We start from the raw sequence: 20,963 nt of genomic DNA on the forward strand, positions 1-20,963 counted from the left end.
TAAGCTCCAAGGTCTCCAAGGGCGGACAAAGCCAGGCTGGCAGGCCTCCTCCTCCCCTGCGGAAAGCAGGATGGATGAGGGGCTCTGCTTCTCCAGGCTCCTCCATGTCCCCCCAAAAATGTTTCCAGAACATTCCAGGCCCATACAGTGTCCAAATGCTGGAAGGACCCACATGTATATGTCTGGGATTGAATCAAATCTTCTGACTCAGTTCTCTTTGGGAGTTCTGAGAATGGAAGTCACTTCCCAGAACCATGTCCTCCCCCTACAGACAGCATTGGCCTTCTTTTCAGGGAAGAAAAGAAAAGGGACTCTTAGAAGCCCTCCTGAGGGCCACACAGCTCCTGCTGTTGAGACTGATATGGTTTATGAGGCGCCATCGCCCCCTTCCGCCACTGCCTGCCTGCTGTAGCCTGAGGCTTACCTTCATGACTGTCTATAAACAGCATCCAGACTCAGTAACCACGTTAATCAGCTTTTAGAGGAAAACATTTATTCTGGGGAGGTGTCAGGGAAAGAATTCAGGAGATCTTATTTCTTTCTAGCTCTGGCCTTGACATCGACTTGCTGGGTGGTCTGAAGGATTTCACTTATTTACACAGTAAATGTTGTTCAAGAGTTTAGGATTGTGCAAAACTCAGCCGCAGGCACCATGCGGGGTGGGAAGATGAGCAAGGCAGGGTCCTCCTCTCCAAGTACAGCGAATGTGGTGGGACAGACACACACACACTTTACGCACGCATGCACGCACACCATGCGCTCAGCTGCCACTGAGAGCAGATAGGAGAGGCAGAGGCAGAGGGAGAACAGCCACCCTCTGACTAAGGACAGAGCCCAGCTCTGGACAGACTGGTGGCGTCCCAGCAACACCCCCCATGTCTCCATCCAGCTGTGTAATGAATGACTGAAAACCTCAGCTGGCCTGTGAGCAGGAGAGCTGGCCAGGTGGAAGGGAATCCCTGACACCCTACAGCCCCTGGTGTAGTTAAAGCAGACGGGCCTCCTGGGCTGGCGCAGGAAGAACAGCTTACATTCTCGAACACATTGACCATGTGCTCCATGCGTCTGACACACGGACTCGTCTACCCCCCACAGCAGCCCTAGGAGATGGGGCTGTTTGAAATACCAATCCCCATTGTATAGTTGAAAAAAATGAGGTGCGATGAGGTGAAATAACGAGCCCTAGAGAGGAGGACTCAATTCACAGTCGGGTTCCAGAGCCCATCGGCCTAAGCGCCAGGCTGGCTTCCCGTCCGTAATGCACGTTTCCAGCTAGAGACTTCCCACACTTAGCCATTTACATTCACGTTCGTAGTTTTTGCCATATCCATGTCACCTGTACAACTATGTCTTTAGTAGTGACTTACTTTTGAACTGTAACTTCATATCACCAATTTAAATGGAAAATGAGTATCAAGTGTCATGAAAGAAAGACGATAACTGTAAAAAAGAAAAGCAATAGAATGTAAACATTGCTATTAAAGCCTGGGTAGATTCAGGCACCAGCCAAGGCTCTGAGCCTGTGCAGTGTGTCAAAAGGGGAGATTGCGCATACAGAAAGGTGCTGAAGATGCACGGACACCACGCTGAGCCATTCTTGTTGGCCTAATCAGGAGGAATGACTAAATGATTCAAGGCTATTTGCCAGCCAAACTACTTCCCCTGCTGGGAAATGCTTCCCAGCTCTAACACGCAGTCACAAAATACAGGACAGAAGTTGACATCAGGAGGAAAACTGTCTTTTCCTTCTCCACTTCTGAGTTCTTGGTTGGGGACCCTGAAACAAAAAACAGATTAACAAGAGAAAAGTGAACAAATTAATTTAATGTAAGTTTAATGTGACATGGGAACCTTCATAAGGAAACGAAGTGATTAAGCCTGAGAGCCTTTTTATTTTTTTAAGACAGAGTCTCACTCTACCACCCAGGCTGGAGTGCAGTGGTGCCATACAGCTCACTGCAGCCTCGATCACCCCGGGCTCAGGTGATCTTCCCTCCTCAGCCTCCCAGGTAGTTAGGACTAGGACTACAGGTGTGCACCACCACGCCCACCTAATTTTTTTGTACTTTTTGTAGACTCAGTCTCGCTGTGTTGGCCAGGCTGGTCTCCTACTCCTGGGCTCAAGCGATCCGCCTGCCTCAGCCTCCCGAAGTGCTGGGGTCACAGGCGTGAACCCCTGTTCCTGGCCTGAGTGTTTCCATTAGATGTGATGAAGAGTGGAGAATCGTGGGATGTGGTGGGACCAGGGAGCACGAGCGAAGTGTAGAGAAGTGAGAAAAGAGCAAGGCCTGTCGGGGCTCCTCTCTGTCCCCAGTGCTCGGAGGGGAGGGTGCCCCTTTCCTCTGGGTGTGGAGTCTGGTGACCTGCTTCAGGGAACAATCACAGAGTCCTTCCTGCACCTACTGTTTCTTGGATTCTTTCCACTTAAAATATTCAACATGCGAAGCTGCCACATTTTGGCGTAGCGTGCCCTGAATCCCATCATTGGCTACAAGGTCGGGGGCCCCACATGAGGCACACTTGGCCCCTGAGACAGTGATAGTGTGTATTTCGCGGAGGCCACTGCTTCAAAGGCCCTAAGGTGTGGATTCCTGGGAAACCAAAACAGGCTGTTTCCAAGGCTCGAGTGGAACTGATTCCTGACAGCGCCAAGCCCACAGTGTCTGTAGGAGTAAATGAAGAAAGTGTTTTTACAGTAAGTCTTCTTGGACAGAATTCTGAGGCAGAGAAAGAATGAGTGAATCAGATGTTGGATGTTCCCTCTAAGGTGTCTGTTTAAAAAATCAGGGGAAAAACCCAACCGCAGAGTCATCGCCTGTCCCCAGCTCTGAGGATCAGCGTCTGTGAGGGCCACGAGTCCACCCTCCTAGCTCTGTAGACAAGGAGACTGTGGAGATCCCACAGACAGTGGCCCACCCGGAGCACCCCCTCCTTGCCTGACTTTATATTCCCAGGATGCGTTCATCAGGGTCTCAGTAAAAAAAGAGAGGGCACATTCCAACTGGGTAATAGGAAGAGGATGTTAATGAAGCATTTCTTTACAGTGGTGTCGGCAGCATATTGGGGTTCTGCGAGGAGCAGGCGGCACCCCAGGTGCCTCGGTGCTGGTGCGACAAAGCCTTAGCACCCTCCCTACCTCCCTCCCTCCCTTGCGATCAGGCCCCTGATAAAAGCAGTGAACTCTGCTCCAGGCCAGGCCAGCATAAAGGCCCCAAGAGAGGAGCCAACAACACCCCATCCTCCTTCTCACCCTCCCTCAGGCTCCTGCTGGGGCTCCCACTGGCCAAACCCAAAGAGAAGCCAGAAGGCAAAGAGCCCCAGGGTACCCGTAGGGGCTCCTGAGGCAGGAGTCCCAGAGGAGAAGCCAGGAGGTGACCTGGAGCAGGACACAGCAGCTCCCTGACAGGGATCCTCACCCAGGGCACGCCTCTAGAGTAGATGGAGAAAACAACTCGGTTGACTTCAGACTCCCAAATTCTCCAGTTCCTTAACCCGCCTGCCCTCTGAACTTCAGGAGACAGTTGAGATGGAAAGCTCTCAACTTTGTTTTGAAAATGAAAGCAATGTTTACAGCCACTAGCAAGCAATTAGGATCCAGCTGGGCTGATGTGGCCAGATCTGGGGACACCCAGCCAGGTAGATGCACAACAGACCCATTAATGGAGGTCAGCGAGGAAACGCTGGACATGTCCCCCATGACCAAGCTGTGAGGACCTGAGTTATCTGTGCGGCAGTGACCGTCATGTAGTAATGGAAGCCGTACATGCAGGCTGAGGCCTCTCAGCTGGACATTTCAGCCTGAGTGAGCCCCAGGAGGACAGGGGAGTTTAGTCTTCATTCCTCTCTTCTGAATCACCAGCACGTGATAGACTGTCAATAATTTGTTAAATGCTTTTTAAAATGAATGCTTTAGGCCGGGGGCAGTGGCTCAAGCCTGTAATCCCAACACTTTGGGAGGCCGAGACGGGCAGATCATGAGGTCAGGAGATCGAGACCATCCTGGCTAACACGGTGAAACCCCGTCTCTACTAAAAAACACACAAAAAAACTAGCCGGGCGAGGTGGCGGGCACCTGTAGTCCCAGCTACTGGGGAGGCTGAGGCAGGAGAATGGCGTGAACCCGGGAGGCGGAGTTTGCAGTGAGCTGAGATCTGGCCACTGCACTTCAGCCTGGGCGACAGAGCCAGACTCCGTCTCAAAAAAAAAATGAATGCTTTAGGCCAGGTACAGTGGCTCACGTCTGTAATCCCAGCACTTTGGGAGGCCGACTCGGGTGGATCGTTTGAGGTCAGGAGTTCGAGACCAACCTGGTCAACATGGCAAAACCTCATCTGTACTAAAAATACACAAATTAGCCAGGCGTGGTTGCAGGAACCTGTGATCCCAGCTACTCAGGAGGCTGAGACAGGAGAATCACTTGAACCCGGGAGGCAGAGGTTGCAGTGAGCCGATATTACACCATTGCACTCCAGCCTGGGTGACAGAGCGAGACTCTGTCTCAAAAAAAAAAAAAAAAATTAATGCTTCAAACACATGACCTCTCACGACCGTTGAATTTTGTCTCCATGAGCCCAGGAGGGCCTCTCAGAGAGGAAAATTCCTAGGTCTTCCTTTCCCCCTGCAAACTCCCTGCTTTGAACAATCAGAAGGACAGTGCTGCTCATTGCATCCTTTGCAAGTTCCAAACCCTGATCCCAGCTCTGCTTAGTGGTTCGTGCAAATCTTTTCCGTGTGTTAATTAGCTCCCACTTCATTTCCTGTTTACCAACTCAGCTTTTTGTTTTAATGTGTTTGAATTCCCTGAACTGAACATTGTCTGATCTCTACCGCCCAACTGAATTAGGGGAGCTGGGCCTCTGGAAACCCAGGTGCCGGGTGTTGCAGAGCGGCTAAAAGCCGAGATGTGGCAGATTTGTGGCTACATTCATGCACACACCACACACACACACATACCCACACATGCACATATGCACACACACACACATGCACTCACACACTTGCACATGCATAGACCACAGCTTTCCACAGCCTTCCTAGACAGGGGTCACTTAGTATCCTGGAGAGGGTGTGAAGTCTGGAATGGAAAGAGAGGGGGTTAAGCCGCACCTCTAGCCATGGGACTGAGACAAGTCACCCCCACCCGTCTATGTCTCATTTCCTCCTCTCTGAGGCAAGCACAGAGCCCATGCCTCGCTCCCTGGATGGGAGTGATGTGAAACTTGAAGAGGCATAGAGACAGGGGTCATCAATGGACGCCCCTTGGGCAAAAAGGCCCTTTCAAGCAGGGCACAGAGGAGGCCCTGGGCTGAGAACTTGACAGCACCTTGTATCGGAAACCAGCCCAAGGGACTGGAAATACTCAGCTGTGTCTGTCTCCCTCATTAGGCTCAAAGTCCCTCAAGACCCTGTCTCCATCACAGTGCTCCAGTCCAGACCCCTCCTCTGAGCTCCAGACCCCGCTGGACCCAACAGCCATTCCCATCCCCATCCGCCTAGAATTCTCCAAAAAACCTCCCCTCTGACAGCTTCCAGGCTAAACATATGACCTTTCTCCTCTAAATCAGCCGCCATCTCTGGCTTTGCAGGAGATAGAAGCCACGAAACCTGCCTCGCCCCTGCCCTCACCCCATCCATGTCCAATCGAGCACTAGCCACGTCAGGCGTACCCTCTAAACTCCCCTGGAATCCAGCCTCTCAGCCTCCATCATCCCAGGCCTAAGTTAATGGGCTAACTGGGCCCTGCTTCCACTCTACCCCCACTGCAATCCCGACTCCCTGAGCAGCGGCCAGGGCCTAATCCACATTCACACCAACTGCCTTCCTGACTGAGATATCCTCCTGCACCCTCATCCCTCCACCCTGCTTAGTTCTGCTCACCCTCAGTGTTATCATCAATATCCACTCGCCCTCGCAGGTGATTTTGGGGCCCCGTGTTCTATGCAGTCACAGAACCTTTTGCTTGATTTCACTGTACTTAGGTCAGTTTGCAGTTATTAAGTGAGCAATGTCTGGCTTCTCCAGTAGACTGTCAGCTCCTCGCCATTGTGTCCCTAGCACTGCTGTGTGGGAGCACTTCACAAATGTGCATTGAGTCAGGGACTCAGCAGTCTCCACTTCTCCTCCTTGCTGGAGAATGCGTGTATTTTGCAGTCCCCAGCCCCTGTGCCATCTAACCATCTTTTCTTCTCTGTTCAGCCCAGGTGTGGCCTCGCTCACATCCCACTCTGAGTCCGAATGTTCTCTCCCTGGAAGTCACCAATGTTTTTGTCTGTTCGTGAGGACTCCGTGCCCACCACGGCCTCTTTCAGGTGAGTCAAGGGGATTCCTCAGTTCACTAGTTAGGGGTGGGGGGCAGACACCCTGGAGGACTCCCTGGAAAGTTCAACCCTCATGCCCTGGACAACAGTTGAAGGAACCAGTGATGTTAAAGCCCAGAGACAAAACCTCTCAAGTGTCCAAGTCCCTGTAGGCCTGTCGGGAGATAGGGAATGTTCTGTGGAACTAGAGGAAGAGGGGCTCGGGGAGGAGAAGGACACATTCCTGGTTGTCATATGTGATCTATCCCAGATGAACTTGGAAGTGAAGGTAAGAGAGTTAAACATTGAAGTCAATACCCAGCAGATCAGACAGCAATGTGCCAGGTTGCCTTGGAGACAAAATATCTCCAACATATGGCTGACATCTGGTGGAAGATCAGAACACTTTAAGAGAGAATTTAAGGGGAGGGGGAGGGAGACCTGAGCCAGAGTAGAAACAGAGGATAGGGAGATCTGTTCTGGGAGGCAGCATTTGCAAGCAACAAGGCTGAGGGGTCCACTCCAACCTCTCCGTCTTGTGGCAAGTGCGGCCTGTGATGAAAGTGAGCAGATGGCCATCTCAGCTGCGGCCACAGTGCACTGGACCTATAGTTTCCAATCCCGCACTCACCAGGTGTCTTTCTGACGATCCTATGGCTTCTCAGAGCCAGGGATGGGCCAGGATCCATCCCCTTGGCTATCAATTGTCTTGCCGAGAAATTAATAAGCAGCCTCTGGTGCTATACTTTGGTCTCTAGTGAGTTAGCCCATGAGAGATGATTGATTCCCCAAGCCAGGGGTATGGAGGAAATGGGTTTTCTGTAGTTACAGAAATGGGGTTGAGGCTTGGACCCAGGGGACTACCCAGGGGAAATCTTACCTTCAGAGGACTCTGGAAAGGAGGCTGCAAGTTTTCATAGCTCAAGAATTCAGAGCCCAGTAGAGACAGTTTATCTCTGTTCCAAGATGTCTGGGGCCTTGGTTGGAAGACTCAAAGGCTGGGAAACCAGGATCCACTGAAAGCTTAACTGGGGCCAGAGGATCCACTTTCAAGGTGGCGAGTTGGTTCCCGGCTCTGTGGCTGCTTGAGTATCCTCACATGGCGGCTCACGTCCTTCCAAGTAAGCAATGCAAGAGGCCAAGGAAGAAGCTGCAAAGCATGTTATGACCTAGCCTCAGAAATCACACACCATCCCCGCCACCATTGGTAAGAAGTCCAGCCCACATCCAGGAGAAGAGGAAGCAGATTCCTCCTTTTGAAAGGAAGAATATCAAGTAATTTGGGGGCATATGAAAGTCACCAGGCACCACAGGGATCTTTTCAGAGTATACTTCTTATACCAACACTGTAGTCCCTGAAGACTCAGGGGCAAAGCCTCACTTCCTTAGCACCCAGTGAAGACCACGCTTACTCCCTCACTCAGCCTCCTGCTACATCTCACCTCTCCTGTCCAACATCTAGTGTCACTTTCCAGAACATACCAACAGCTTCCCCAGTTCTGTGCCTCTGCTCAGGCTGTTCCCCCTGCCTGGTCTGCTTGTCTTCCTTCTTGTGCCCTGTCGAGATGCTTCTTATCCTTCAAGACTCAGCTCTAGAGTCACCTCCAACCTTACCCACCTGCCCCCACTCCAAGTCTGTGTCCCACACCCCTCCTGCTCCCTCCAGCGCACGCTCCACACTCTGGGCCCCAGTTGTCAGGAGTCAGGCAGGGCAGGGGCCGGGTGGTATCCTCTCTGTGTTTCTGCACTCAAGGCAGAGCTCAGCACAGAGCAGATGCTCAAAAAACATTAAAAGGTTAAAAGCAGCCGGGCGCGGTGGCTCACGCCTGTAATCCTAGCACTTTGGGAGGCCGAGGCAGGCGGATCACAAGGTCAGGAGATCAAGACCACGGTGAAACCCTGTCTCTACTAAAAAAAAATACAAAAAATGAGCCGGGCGCAGTGGCGGGCGCCTGTAGTCCCAGCTACTCGGGAGGCTGAGGCAGGAGAATGGCGTGAACCCGGGAGGCGGAGCTTTCAGTGAGCCAGGATCGCGCCACTGCACTCCAGCTTGGGCGACAGAGCGAGACTCCGTCTCAAAAACAAAAACAAACAAACAAAAAAAGAAAGGTTAAAAGCATTGCTTTGCGGGTCCCCTGGTCTGGCTCCAGGATGCCAGCCAGCTGCTCCTAGAAGCAAAAGGAATTTTCCTGGGAAACCCCAGAGGTGATGATCAGTATCTCCTCATGACTTGTAGCTCAGCTCTTCCTCCATGAGCCTGTCTAGCAATGCACCTCCCAGAAAGAGCACCTTTTCCTTCTCTCACCCACACCATAGGGCGCTGGGAAAATGCCCACTGAGTCCTGCCCTCTGGGTTGTGCTTTGGACTTTTAAGTGTGTCTTCACATCCACTCTTTGATTTGAATCTTACAACAACCATGTAAAAAGAAACGCAAAGCGAGTCAGGATCAGAGCAATACCCCACTCCAAAGAAGGCAAAATAGAAGCCCAGAGAGGTCAAGCAATTTGCCCAAGATCACACAGCTAGGATTGGAACCCAGTTCTCTCCAAGCCCCATGCCTCTGTTGAAGGTAGAGATGATTTACAGCAACAAGTCTAGAAAGGTACCTGCCCTGTGGTCTGTGAGAATGAAAGAGGAGCCAGTAGGTTAAAGATGAGGTCACCAACAAATGGTGGTGTTGGAGTTTACCACTGGTTATTTTAATATGTTTGCAAGAATAGTTAATTACTAATGTTTACTGAGCCAAGTGCAGTGCTTGGGGCATTTTGTACATTGTCTCAGATCCCCATCCCAACTCTGAGAGGGAGATTTTTAAATTCCCATTTTACAGGCGAGGTCATTGTGGTTCAAGGACGTTAAGTAACTTCCCCAGTATCACACAGCTTATAAGTAAGGCAGCCAGGATGTGAACCCAGTAGGACTATCTGGCTCCAAAGTCCCCACCCTCCCTCGCTATCTGCATCCTCCTATTCTCTTCAGTGCTTTGCTGATAGAAGGTACAGAAATATGATGCCACCCCAGACCGTCCAGGAAGACAGGAACTAAGCAGATAGGCTGGCATTGGTCTCTAAGCCAGACTGGAATCTCCAGGTCTGGCATGATACCATTTTTCTCTTTTAATGAATTAACTCACCCACCACAGGACTTTGAGAGGCTGAAAGGTGACCAACTCCCTTGGGAGGGGCCCAGATGATAAGGAAGGAATGTGAATCCTCCCATCATGGAAGCTTCAAGGAGGTCAAAGGTCCAAGACTTGAGATTGTTAGTGCTGTTGATGGATGCTGGCCAAGGAAATATGCCAGTGGAGCCTTGAGATGAAGAACATGAGGCCCCATTTAGATACAAGGATCAGAGGGGGCTCTGTAAGACCCAGGGGAGTCAGGTGCGCCGAAGCGCTGGCCGCAGAAAGCAGCCTGAGCTCCACCTCGACTTCTCCACATCCTGGCTGGTTGTCTTTAACCCCTGCCTCCTTTTGCAACAGTTTTTGTCCTTCCCTTGTGACCCTGAGGGGTAACAGCCTCTTTTCTACTTTCAGCGCCGACATGCTCAATGTCACCTTGCAATTGCCAGCTCTTAACGGGACCTTTGCCCAGAGCAAATGCCCCCAAGTGGAGTGGCTGGGCTGGCTCAACACCATCCAGGCCCCCTTCCTCTGGGTGCTGTTCGTGCTGGCCACCCTAGAGAACATCTTTGTCCTCAGCGTCTTCTGCCTGCACAGGAGCAGCTGCACGGTGGCAGAGATCTACCTGGGGAACCTGGCCGCAGCAGACCTGATCCTGGCCTGTGGGTTGCCCTTCTGGGCCATCACCATCTCCAACAACTTCGACTGGCTCTTTGGGGAGACGCTCTGCCGCGTGGTGAATGCCATTACCTCCATGAACCTGTACAGCAGCATCTGTTTCCTGATGCTGGTGAGCATCGACCGCTACCTGGCCCTGGTGAAAACCATGTCCATGGGCCGGATGCGCGGCGTGCGCTGGGCCAAGCTCTACAGCTTGGTGATCTGGGCATGCACGCTGCTCCTGAGCTCACCCATGCTGGTGTTCCGGACCATGGAGGAGTACAGTGACGAGGGCCACAACGTCACTGCTTGCGTCATCAGCTACCCATCCTTCATCTGGGAAGTGTTCACCAACATGCTCCTGAATATCGTGGGCTTCCTGCTGCCCCTGAGCGTCATCACCTTCTGCACGATGCAGATCATGCAGGTGCTGCGGAACAACGAGATGCAGAAGTTCAAGGAGATCCAGACAGAGAGGAGGGCCACGGTGCTGGTCCTGGTTGTGCTGCTGCTATTCGTCATCTGCTGGCTGCCCTTCCAGGTCAGCACCTTCCTGGACACGCTGCATCGCCTCGGCATCCTCGCCAGCTGCCGGGACGAGCACATCATCGATGTAATCACACAGATCGCCTCCTTCATGGCCTACAGCAACAGCTGCCTCAACCCACTGGTGTATGTGATTGTGGGCAAGCGCTTCCGAAAGAAGTCTTGGGAGGTGTACCAGGGAGTGTGCCAGAAAGGGGGCTGTAGGTCAGAATCCATTCAGATGGAGAACTCCATGGGCACACTGCGGACCTCCATCTCAGTGGAACGCCAGATTCACAAACTACAGGACTGGGCAGGGAGCAGACAGTGAGCAAACGCCAGCAGGGCTGCTGTGAATTTGTGTTAAGGATTGAGGGACAGTTGCTTTTCAGCATGGGCCCAGGAATGCCATGGGGACATCCATGCATGACCTTGGGAAATGAGTGGGTGTCTCCAGTAAAACACAGGAGAATAATTCCTGCCCTGCCCAATTTTGCAGGGAGCATGGCTGTGAGGATGGGGTGAACTCATGCACAGCTGAGGACTCCATAAACACGACAGCATTACTGTTCTTATTTGCTGCCACACCTGAGCCAGCCTGCTCCTTCCCATGAGTGAAGGGGGCCTGGGGACAGGGACAGGAGTGACTGAGCTTCCCTCCCACATGGTGTCCCTCCCTGCCCCAGCAAGACAACTTGGATCTCCAGGAGAACCACCATCCAGCTTTGGTGCAATGGCTGAGTGCACAAGTGAATTGTTGCCCTGGGTTTCTTTAATCCATTCAGCTAGAACTTTGGAGGACAATTTCTTGCATTAATGAAGGTTAAGCCCTGAGGGGTCCCTGATAAGAGCCTGGAGACCAGGATTCTGTGGCACCCCTCACTGATGGACAAGGTAGTCTGTGCCAAAGAAGAATCCAATAAGCACATATTGAGCAGTTGCTGTATAAGCAGTATTGAGCACTGGAGGCAAGAGGGAAGAAAGAGAAGGAGCCATCTCCATCTTGAAGGAACTCAAAGACTCGACTGGGAATGACTGGGCACTGCCACCACCAGAAAGCTGTTAGATGAGATGGTTGAGCAGGGTGCTGTGGGTGATATGGACAGCAGAAATGGGGAGCCCAAGGTTCCAGCTCAACCAATAACTATTGCACAACCACCTGTCCCTGCCTCAGTTCCCTCTTCTGTAACATGAAGTCGTTGTGAGGATTAAAGGCAGTAACAGGTATAAAAGTACTTTGAAAAGCAAAGGGTGCTATGTACATGTAAGGCATTATTATGCACATGTAACTGCGATATGTTTACTATAAGGAAAAGACACTGAGGTTTAGAAATAGCTCCGTGGAGCAGAATCAGTATTGGGAGCCGGTGGCAGTGTGAAGTACCAGTGTCTGGCACACAGTAGGTGCTCATTGGCTCCCTTCCACCTGTCCTCCCCACCACCCTGAGCCCCCGACTGCCACACACACATGAGCATTTGGGGAGAAGGCCATGTCTTCAAAGTTTGATTTGTGATGAGGCAGAGGAAGAAATTTCTAATCGGTCTTGCCCAGAGGATCACAGTGCTGAGACTCCCACCGCCAATGGGTACCTGGGGAGGGGGAGAGTGCAGGCCTGCTCAGGGACTGTTCCTCTCTCAGCAACCAAGGGATTGTTCCTGTCAATCAATGGTTTATTGGAAGGTATCCCAGTACAAGCCCTAGAAGAGTGTGAGTAGGAATGGCAATGGCATTCACCATCAGCAGTGCCAGGGCAGCACTCATTCACTTGATACATGAATATTTATTAGCTGGTTGGAGAGCTAGAACCTGGAGGGCTAGAACCTAAAGAAGCTAAAGTCTGGAAAGGCTATAACCTGGAGAGCTAGAAGCTGGAGGGCTAGAACCTGGAGGGAAAGAACCTGGAAGGCTAGAACCTAGAGAGGCTAGAACCTAGAGAAGCTAAAACCTGGAGGGCTAGAAACTGGAGGGCTAAAACCTGGAGGGCTAGAATCTAGAGAGCGAGAACCTGGAGAACTAGAACCTGAAGGGCTAGAACCTGAAGGGCTGATATCTGGAAGGCTAGAACCTGGAGGGCTAGAACCTGAATGGCTAGAATCTGGAGAGCTAGGATCTGGAGGATTAGAACCTGATGTGCTAGAACCTGGAGAGCTGGAACCTGAAGGGCTAGAACTTAGTCTAGAACCTAGAGAGCTAGAACCTGGAGGGCTAGCACCTAGAAGGGTTAGAACCTGGTGGGCTAGAATGTAGAAGGGCTAGAACCTGGAAAGCTAGAACCTGGAGGGCTAGAACCTGGAAAGCTAGAATCTGGAGGGCTAGAACCTGGAGAGCTAGAACCTGGTAGACTAGAACCTGGCAGACTAGAACCTGGCAGGCTAGAACCTGGCGGACTAGAACCTGGCGGGCTAGAACTTAGACGGGCTAGAACCTGGAGGGAAAGAACCTGGAGGGTTAGAACCTGGAGAATGAGAAAAATTTACATGGCAAAGAGCCCATAAATCCTGACCAATTCAACTCTGAATTTTAAAGCAAAAGTGTCAAAAAAAGATTCCCTCCTTACCCCCAACCCACTCTTTCTTCCCACCACCCACACCCCTCTGCCCCAATAAATACCTGGAGAAAGAAAACAGGTGAAAGAAGAAGTAAAAACCATTTAGTATTAGAATGAAGTCAAACTGTGCCATACATGATGAATGAAGAAAAAAAAAAAGAGGCTATGTTTTGTCACACAGGGCAGTCATTCATCAGCAGAGCACGTGATGGTCTGAGACTCTCTTAGAAGCAGAGCTCTATCCCAATGGCCATGTGGGGATCCACACCTGGTCTGAGGGGCAACTGAGTCTGCAGGAGAAGAGCTGCCCTGTGCATGGTGTAGATGCCCTGATAAAGAACATCTGCCCTGTGAAAAACTCAAAGAGCTGTTATGTTGTAAACGGGAAGCATTTCACATCCGAATGAGAAAATGGATGAATCATGTAAACATGTGTCTTCTCTGTACTGCATAATAAATGGATGAGGTTTTTGCATAGCTCTAGCATTTGTTACAACTCCCAAAACCTCCGAGTTTGGTCCCTGGGACACTGCCTTGCACACTCAGAAGCCTTTGGGAGGGGGTGCTATTTATTTCTGCTCAACCTGTTAACAGGCTTCTGGCATGTAGATCAGTGGTCTCCAAGCTTCTGGGATTGTATATTCCTATAGGAAAAAAAGGATTGATTATGCATACCCAATATGTATACTTATTAATATGTATGAAGATATACATTCTAAAATATAATCAACCAGTAGAAATTTAAGAAAGAAGATGTAAAAAAATATTAACAGTGCTTGAATATTTCCTTCCATCTTACATTTCTGCGGGAGTAACTCATTATCAAGTTCCCACCAGGTGCATGTGAGACCCTCATGAGGCCCTAGAATCATAGGCACAGCAGCGATTCAATCATTTATTCCCACAGTATAGACTTACTGAGTGCCTACCACTTGACTTCCCCTTCAAATCAGGAGTATCCTCTACAATATCCTGATGAAAGCCACTTGTTTCATACTCCCAATGATGGGGAACTCATTATCCATTCCACTTTGGGATCCCTTCATTATTCATGTATTCATTCCTTCACTCATTTATTAAACAAACTTGTCTAGTCTGTCTCCATAAATGCCCCTCGTCCATCCACGCATCCATCCATCCATGCCAGAAACCTGGGGCTCATCATTCAATGTACTCTCTCCTTCATACCTTCCATCTAGTGGGTCAGCACCTCTTTTATTTTTTTTAACTTTTATTTTGAGTTCAGGGGTACAAGTGCAGGTTTGTTACATAGGTAAACTTGGGTCATGGGGGTTTGTTGTACAGATTATTTCATCACCCAAGCATTAAGCCTAATACCCATTAGTTATTTTTCCTGCTCCTCTCTCTCTTCCCAACCTCCACCCTCCACTAGGCCCCAGTGTCTGTTGTTCCCTTCTTTGTGTTCATGTGTTCCCATCATTTAACTCCCACTTGTAAATGAGAACATGTGGTATTTGGTTTTCTGTTCCTGGGTTAGTTCGCTAAGGATAATGGGCTCCAGCTCCATTCATGTTCCCGCAGAGGACATGATCTCATTCCTTTTTATGGCTACATAATATTCCATGGTTGTACATGTACCGCATTTTCTTCATCCAGTCTACAATTGATGGGCATTTAAGTTGATTCCATGCCTTTGCCATTGTGAATAGTGCTGCAATGAACATTCACATGCATGTGTATTTATGATGGAATGATTTACATTCCTTTGGGTATATACCCAGTAATGGGATCAGCACCTCTTTTAGATTCTACTCACTAAGTGTTTCCTAAATCTATGTTTCTTTCTATGTCCAACCATCGTCTGTCATGGGTGCCTCCAATCCTAATCTCTACCATCTCCCAATTCTTATTCTCCACTCTGTAGCCAACGTGGTCTTTTAAGAATGCAAATACATTCATGGGGAGGCTATAAACATAGAGAACTGTGTTCAGGAGCCAAGACTTTGGGATTAGATAGACCTGGATTCCACTTGTGGTTCAGCCTTGGGCTCTTATTTGATGCGTAGTCTTGGGTACCTCAGTTATCCTGAGTCAACATTTCCTCATCTGTAAAAGGGGGATAATAATGGTATCTACCTCATAAAATTGTTAATAGGATTAATGTATGAAAGCATCTAGCACAGTGCGTGGTACATAGTTGGCACTGAACATGTACTAGCTTTGATGATGATGATGATGACGACGATGATGATGATGTTGGCAGTGAGTGTGATGGGAGCATCCTCCAAGGGAAACCCTTCTGCAGTGTCCCACCCCTCTTGCGATAAGGTTCTACAGTTGTAACATGGCTTGCAAGACCCTATATGATCTGGCCCCTGTCTTGTCTCTATGTCTCCCTCTCTCTGCTCCAGGCTCATTCTCTACCGGCCCAGCCATTTGGACACAAGAACCTAGAGATATCCCAGAAGATATTTCATTCTGCCTCCAGTGCCCATTCTTCCCACCCAGGCTGCACCCCCTCACTAAGTGCCCTGAGGTTGGAGGAAGTTGTCCACAGGTGCCTAAGGGAGCTCACTCATCCAGGGAATTTTGTTCACAGATGCCTGAATTACTCAAGGGAGTCTGCAATCCAGGGGAAACCACATGCCTGGAAACCTGAGCAGGGCTCCTAGCAGGCAAAAAAAAAAAAGAAAAATAAAAAAGGGCTGGGAGAGCCTCACCAGCCAGGCAACAGAAGCAGCCCCTCAACTCCTGACCTTCCCCGGCTCCAGCAAGCTGGTGCAATGGGAAGAAGCCCAGGTGGGCTTATGGGACCAAGCAAGGGGCCTAGCTCCTGAGTCTTCCCTGGCCAGAGAGAGTGAGAACAGGATGCAGAGATGCAAACTGGACACCAGATGACCTCACAGAATTCATGCTAGTGCTGGAGCCTCTTGAATACAGCCTTCATGACTCAGAGTGGGGCGTCTCCATTTTGCAGACCCCAGCCATATGCTGCATTATCTCCTTGTTACCCAATTCCTGACCCTTACATAGCTCTGATCCTTCACCAAGGATGCAGGTGGGGAGTAGGGATGAGCAACAGAGGTCATGGTTTGGCAATAGCAATAGCTGAAAGTTTAATCGTTTGTTCATGAGAGTTTTATTCTGGTTTTAGTTTTTTATTTTATTTTGTTTTGTTGGCTGAGGCAAAACAGTCCTAGGTCAAAGGGACCCCATCAAACTATTTCGTGCTCACAACCACTCTGAGAGTTTGCATGATCACTGGTTCACGGTATGGAAACTGAGGCCCAGAGAGGGAAGTAACTTGCCAAGGCCACGCAGTTCTTAAGGGGGGTGCTCTGGAAGCTCTCTCTGTTCTTGGGGTGTTCATGCCTTGACAAACGGAGGGTGCAAATTCTGTCACAGGAAAAGTCCTTGAAGTGCCTTTTTGCATGAGGAGCTTATGAGCCAGGGCTTGGGCTATTTCTGCCGCAATAAAAGCTTTGCCTCTCGTAAGCCTTGTGCATACTTGCTTTCTGCAGATCTCCTTCCCAGAGGCTGGTGGATGTAACTCACATGCCATGTAGTTCACCCACTTCAGCTTTTACTTAACAACTGATTCATGCAACCATCACTACTATCTAATTCCAAAACACTTTCATCATCCCCCAAAGAAATCGCATATTCATTAGCAGTCACATCCCATTCTTCCTTCCTCATGGCTTTGGGCAACCACTAATCTTTCTGTCTCTAGATTTACCTGTTGTGAAAGAAGCCAGGCACATGTTGTAGGATGCTGTCTCTGTAGAGCCTACAACATGTGCCTTTTGTGTCTGGCTCCTTTTACCTCCTTACACTGAGCTAGAATGTTTAATTGTTGGGGAAGAACTTTGGGGACCAGGCCATGGGTTCCCTACCATGCCACTTGTGTCATCTCAGCAAGTCACTTTACTCGTCTTCCCTCCCACCACCTTTGGTCTTAGTTTGCTCATCTGTCAAATGGAGAGATAATAAGTCATGACTCTAACAGGCTTCTGGCATGTAGGCCAGTGGTCTTCAAAGACTGCCTTATGTGATGTTGATGCTGTTCTCTATAGTTTATGAACGCCCCAGCACCAGTGGTACAGGGGCTTGGAGGCAGGTTCCTGGTTCACATCTCACCTCTGCCGCTTCCCAGTTGTAAGAATTTGAACAAGGTCAGTGAATTTCTCTGAGTGTCTTTTTTCTCGTCTATTCTCATCTATTAAATGAAGATCCAAGTATTGTGAAGATTCAGTCTGATAAAGATGTTGTGATGAGTTGAGGAGTATCCCTCCACCCCAACTCATGTCCACACGGAACTTCAGAATATGACCTTATTTGGGAATAGGGTCTTTGCAGAAGTAGTTAAATTAAGATGAGGTTACACAGGTTGAGCATTCCTAATCCAAAAATCTGAAATCACAAATGCCCCCAAATCCATAACTTTTGAGCACTGACATGATGCTCAAAGGACATGTGATTGGAACATTTTAGATTTTGGATATCTGGATTAAGGATGGTCAGCTGGTATGTATTCTGCAAATATTCCAAAATTCAAAAACATTGAAAATCCAAAACACAAAAACTTCTGGTCCCAAGCATTTCTGGATAAGGGATACCCAAACTGTACTGGACTAAGGTGACCCCTAAATCCAATAACTGGTGTCCTTATAAGAAGAGGAGAAAAACACACAGAGACACAGAGAGAAGGCCATACGAAGATAGAGGCAGAGACTGGAGCAATGCTTTCACAAGCCAAGAAATGCGAAGGATTGCCCAGAATCACCAGAAGTGAGGAAGAAGCAAGGAGCAGCTTCTCCTTCAGAGCCTTCCAGGAGGAACCAACACTGCTAGCACCTTGATTTTGAACTTCTTGGCGTCCAGAACTGTGAGAGGACAAACATTCGTTGTTTAGGCCACTTAGATTTTGATACTTTGTATGGCAGCCTGACCAAATGGATTCAGGTATTTTAGTCTTTTTGAGCACATGCTCACCATCAAGTTTCCCATTAAGGTACCTACAGGCGCTTTCTCTCAACAATGAGAGAGCACACTGGATGTTTTTCTCGGATCTTTTTAGGGTTAGAGATACTTGTTAGCACAGATTTCCTAAGCAATAATAGGAAATGCAGTCTTACTGAACTGTAGAGAATTTTTTTCAAATGGAAGATACTGAGGCCTTTCCCATGTTGCGGGCCAGCCCGAGCCCCCAGAGCGTGAATCATGGGTCCGAGGTGCTGAGTGTAAACACCTATCCCTGCGAACCTGGGACCTGGGATCCGCTGATTCTTTCTTCCTTCCCCAGAACCAAAAGGCAGACCAATTCAAGGAGTCTCAGACCAGGATTTAAATAAATAAATAAATAAATAAATAGCCTCACGGCCCAGCTCCCAGCTGCCAGACAGCCCAGTCACCAACCCCACCCAGGTGGGAGGCTATTTGTAGACAACCCTGAAAGATGGCCAAAGACAGGGTTCTGAGACTCTCTGGATGCCTCCCTTTATGCTGAGTCACTCTCTGTGGTCCACTCAGCCGGCGAGCAATGAGCGTCTGTTTCATCTCCTCAGTTCTGGCCAAGACAGAACACAGCGTGTGTGGGCCCTCCTCGTAATGACACTACCATTGTCTTGTGCAACAGTAAAATGATAAAATCAGGAACAGTTACTGTGGGGTGCCTACCAAAGGCCAGTTGCATCACCACATTATCCCATGCGACTCTCAAACTCTGCGATGTGCTCCATTTTACAGACTGAGGCTCCGGAAGGTGGAATTGAAAATGGTCCAGATTCACCTTCTCAGCAATGATGGAGCTAGGGTGTCAACCCTGCTGAGGCAGCTCCACACCGTACACCTGCCTGCCCAGACTTCCAAATCAGACCTTAAGGACCAGGGACTTGCTTTTGCAATGAGATTTGCTCAGTGTCTCCCTGACCTCCCTAAGTACAGTAGTCCCCTCCCTTATCCATGGTTTCAACTACCTGTGGCCAATACAGGTCTGAAAATATTAAATGGAAAATTCCAGAAATAAACAATTAATACATTTTAAATTATGCACCATTCTGAGTAGTGTGATGAAACCTCGCCCCATCCTACTTTGTTCCACCTGGGACATGAGTCATCCCTTTGTCCAACGTACCCATGCTGCATAAGCTACCCACCATTACTGTATAGCAAAAAGCACAGTGTTATAAGGTTTGATACCATCTGCAGTTTCAGGCATCCACTGGGGATCTTGGAATGTTTTCCCCATGCCTAAGGGAAAACTGCTGTACAGAGCCTCATGCCTTTCTGTTTTGAAGACCACTGGATCCTGTTCTGTTTCTTCATAGAACTCACAATCACAATCCTGTACAGGTTTCTCTGTTAGTCTGTCTCTATCCCAAGTCTGTAGCCCCTATGAGGGCTGGGACAGTCAAGAATGACCCCAAGTCTTCAAGAAAAGTTATGGTTATCTTCAGCATTTCAGTTCCCCTATACTCAGAGTTCTGCAGCTTACAGAAGAAATTTCAGTTTCCCCGGACCCAGAGTTTTGCACCTCCATCGTGGGGACCAACATGATTTAAATGAAAGATAAATGTTCACAGCATCAACTTTATAATCCAATTCCATCTCTTTAAAACATCATAAAGGAAATACTGGTTTCTAAGGAAAACATTTTATTCCATGCCCCCATTCTTTGCTGTACATGTGGGTTAATTAGGCATCTAGGCTGACTGAAAAATGATGTAAGAGATTTTCCATATGGCACTTGCTGCCAGATTAAGAGAGAAAGGTCATAAAACTGAGAAAAGATGGATCAACATGTACATATTCATCTTATCCTGGGAACATCTACACAGCACGATACTGACATTTCCCACACAGTTATTTGACCCTAACAACAACTCTCAGAAGCAGGTAGGACCAGAACATTCCAGGACTGCCACCCTGGCTCTCTTCTGGAAGCCCTGTAGGTGGGCTCCACCTGCTGTGAGCATTTATCTTTAGAATAGATCGTGTAGTTAGAGTTATAAAACTCCAAGTACAGGGAAATGGAAATTGCTTCTGTGAGCTACAAAACTTTCTGCACCTGCTCTCTCAAAGCACCCTTACTCTGGACTGAAACTATTACTCAGTTCTCTTCCCTGAACCAAACCAAGAGCTGCACAGGGCCTGCTGGAGGGTAGGGGATATGGGATATTCATGGATAGAATGAGTAATTGGGGTGTGGAGCTTGACCCAGGCTTTCTGACTCCAAGTTCCAAGTGAGCCTTCCACAAAGGCTTATGAACATGTGTGTGTTAAAATACACATGCTGTTCCCCCCACCTGAGATGGTTTTCTCAGCTTGCTTGCCTTCCAAACTCCTATTCAGCCCTGAAAACCCAGTTTAAATAATCCTCTGCCACGAATTCTTCCCCAACTATGCATAATAGTCAAGGTTCTCTAGAGAAACACAACCAATAGAAAATAGATAAACATAGATAGATTTGTTATAAGGAATTGGTTTATGCGATTATGGAGGTTGAGAAATCCCACCATCTGCTATCTGCAAGTTGGAGACCCAGAAGGACCAGTGATGTAGTTCCAGTGGGAGTGTGAAGGCCAGAGACCCAGGACGGCCATTGAGAAGGTGGGAGAAGACAGATGTCCCAGCTTGAAAACAGCCAGGCAGAGAGAACCAATTCTCCCTTGCTGCTCCTTTTGGTTGTATTCAGGCCTCCGACAGGTTGGATGCCACCTACCATGTTGGGGAAGACAATCTGCCTTACTCAGTCTACCAATTCAAACATTAATCATTCGAATTAACCTGTGAAGGTTAAACTCACTCACGGACACCCCCAGAAACCATGTTTAACCAAATGTCTGGGC

At 49.0% G+C, this 20,963-nt stretch overlaps 1 protein-coding gene across 4 annotated transcripts in view; it reads left to right on the forward strand.

Annotated features, from left to right (window-relative positions):
- BDKRB2 (bradykinin receptor B2) overlaps positions 1-13,627 on the forward strand; it is a 39,333-nt gene extending 25,706 nt beyond the window's left edge. For 3 of the 4 annotated variants that reach the window (XM_073011308.1, XM_073011307.1, XM_007987759.3), the window contains 2 exons: positions 6,196-6,308; positions 9,833-13,627. In XM_073011308.1, the coding sequence (XP_072867409.1) occupies positions 6,235-6,308; positions 9,833-10,934 (1,176 nt within the window). In that variant the 5' untranslated portion in view covers positions 6,196-6,234 and the 3' untranslated portion in view covers positions 10,935-13,627. The remainder of the gene's footprint in view (positions 1-6,195; positions 6,309-9,832) is intronic. The other variant, XM_007987761.3, reaches the window with a different exon arrangement.
- Positions 13,628-20,963: the final 7,336 nt, after the last annotated feature.

The sequence above is a fragment of the Chlorocebus sabaeus genome, chromosome 24 (genome assembly GCF_047675955.1).
Source record: "Chlorocebus sabaeus isolate Y175 chromosome 24, mChlSab1.0.hap1, whole genome shotgun sequence".
In the NCBI taxonomy this organism is placed as follows: domain Eukaryota; kingdom Metazoa; phylum Chordata; class Mammalia; order Primates; family Cercopithecidae; genus Chlorocebus; species Chlorocebus sabaeus.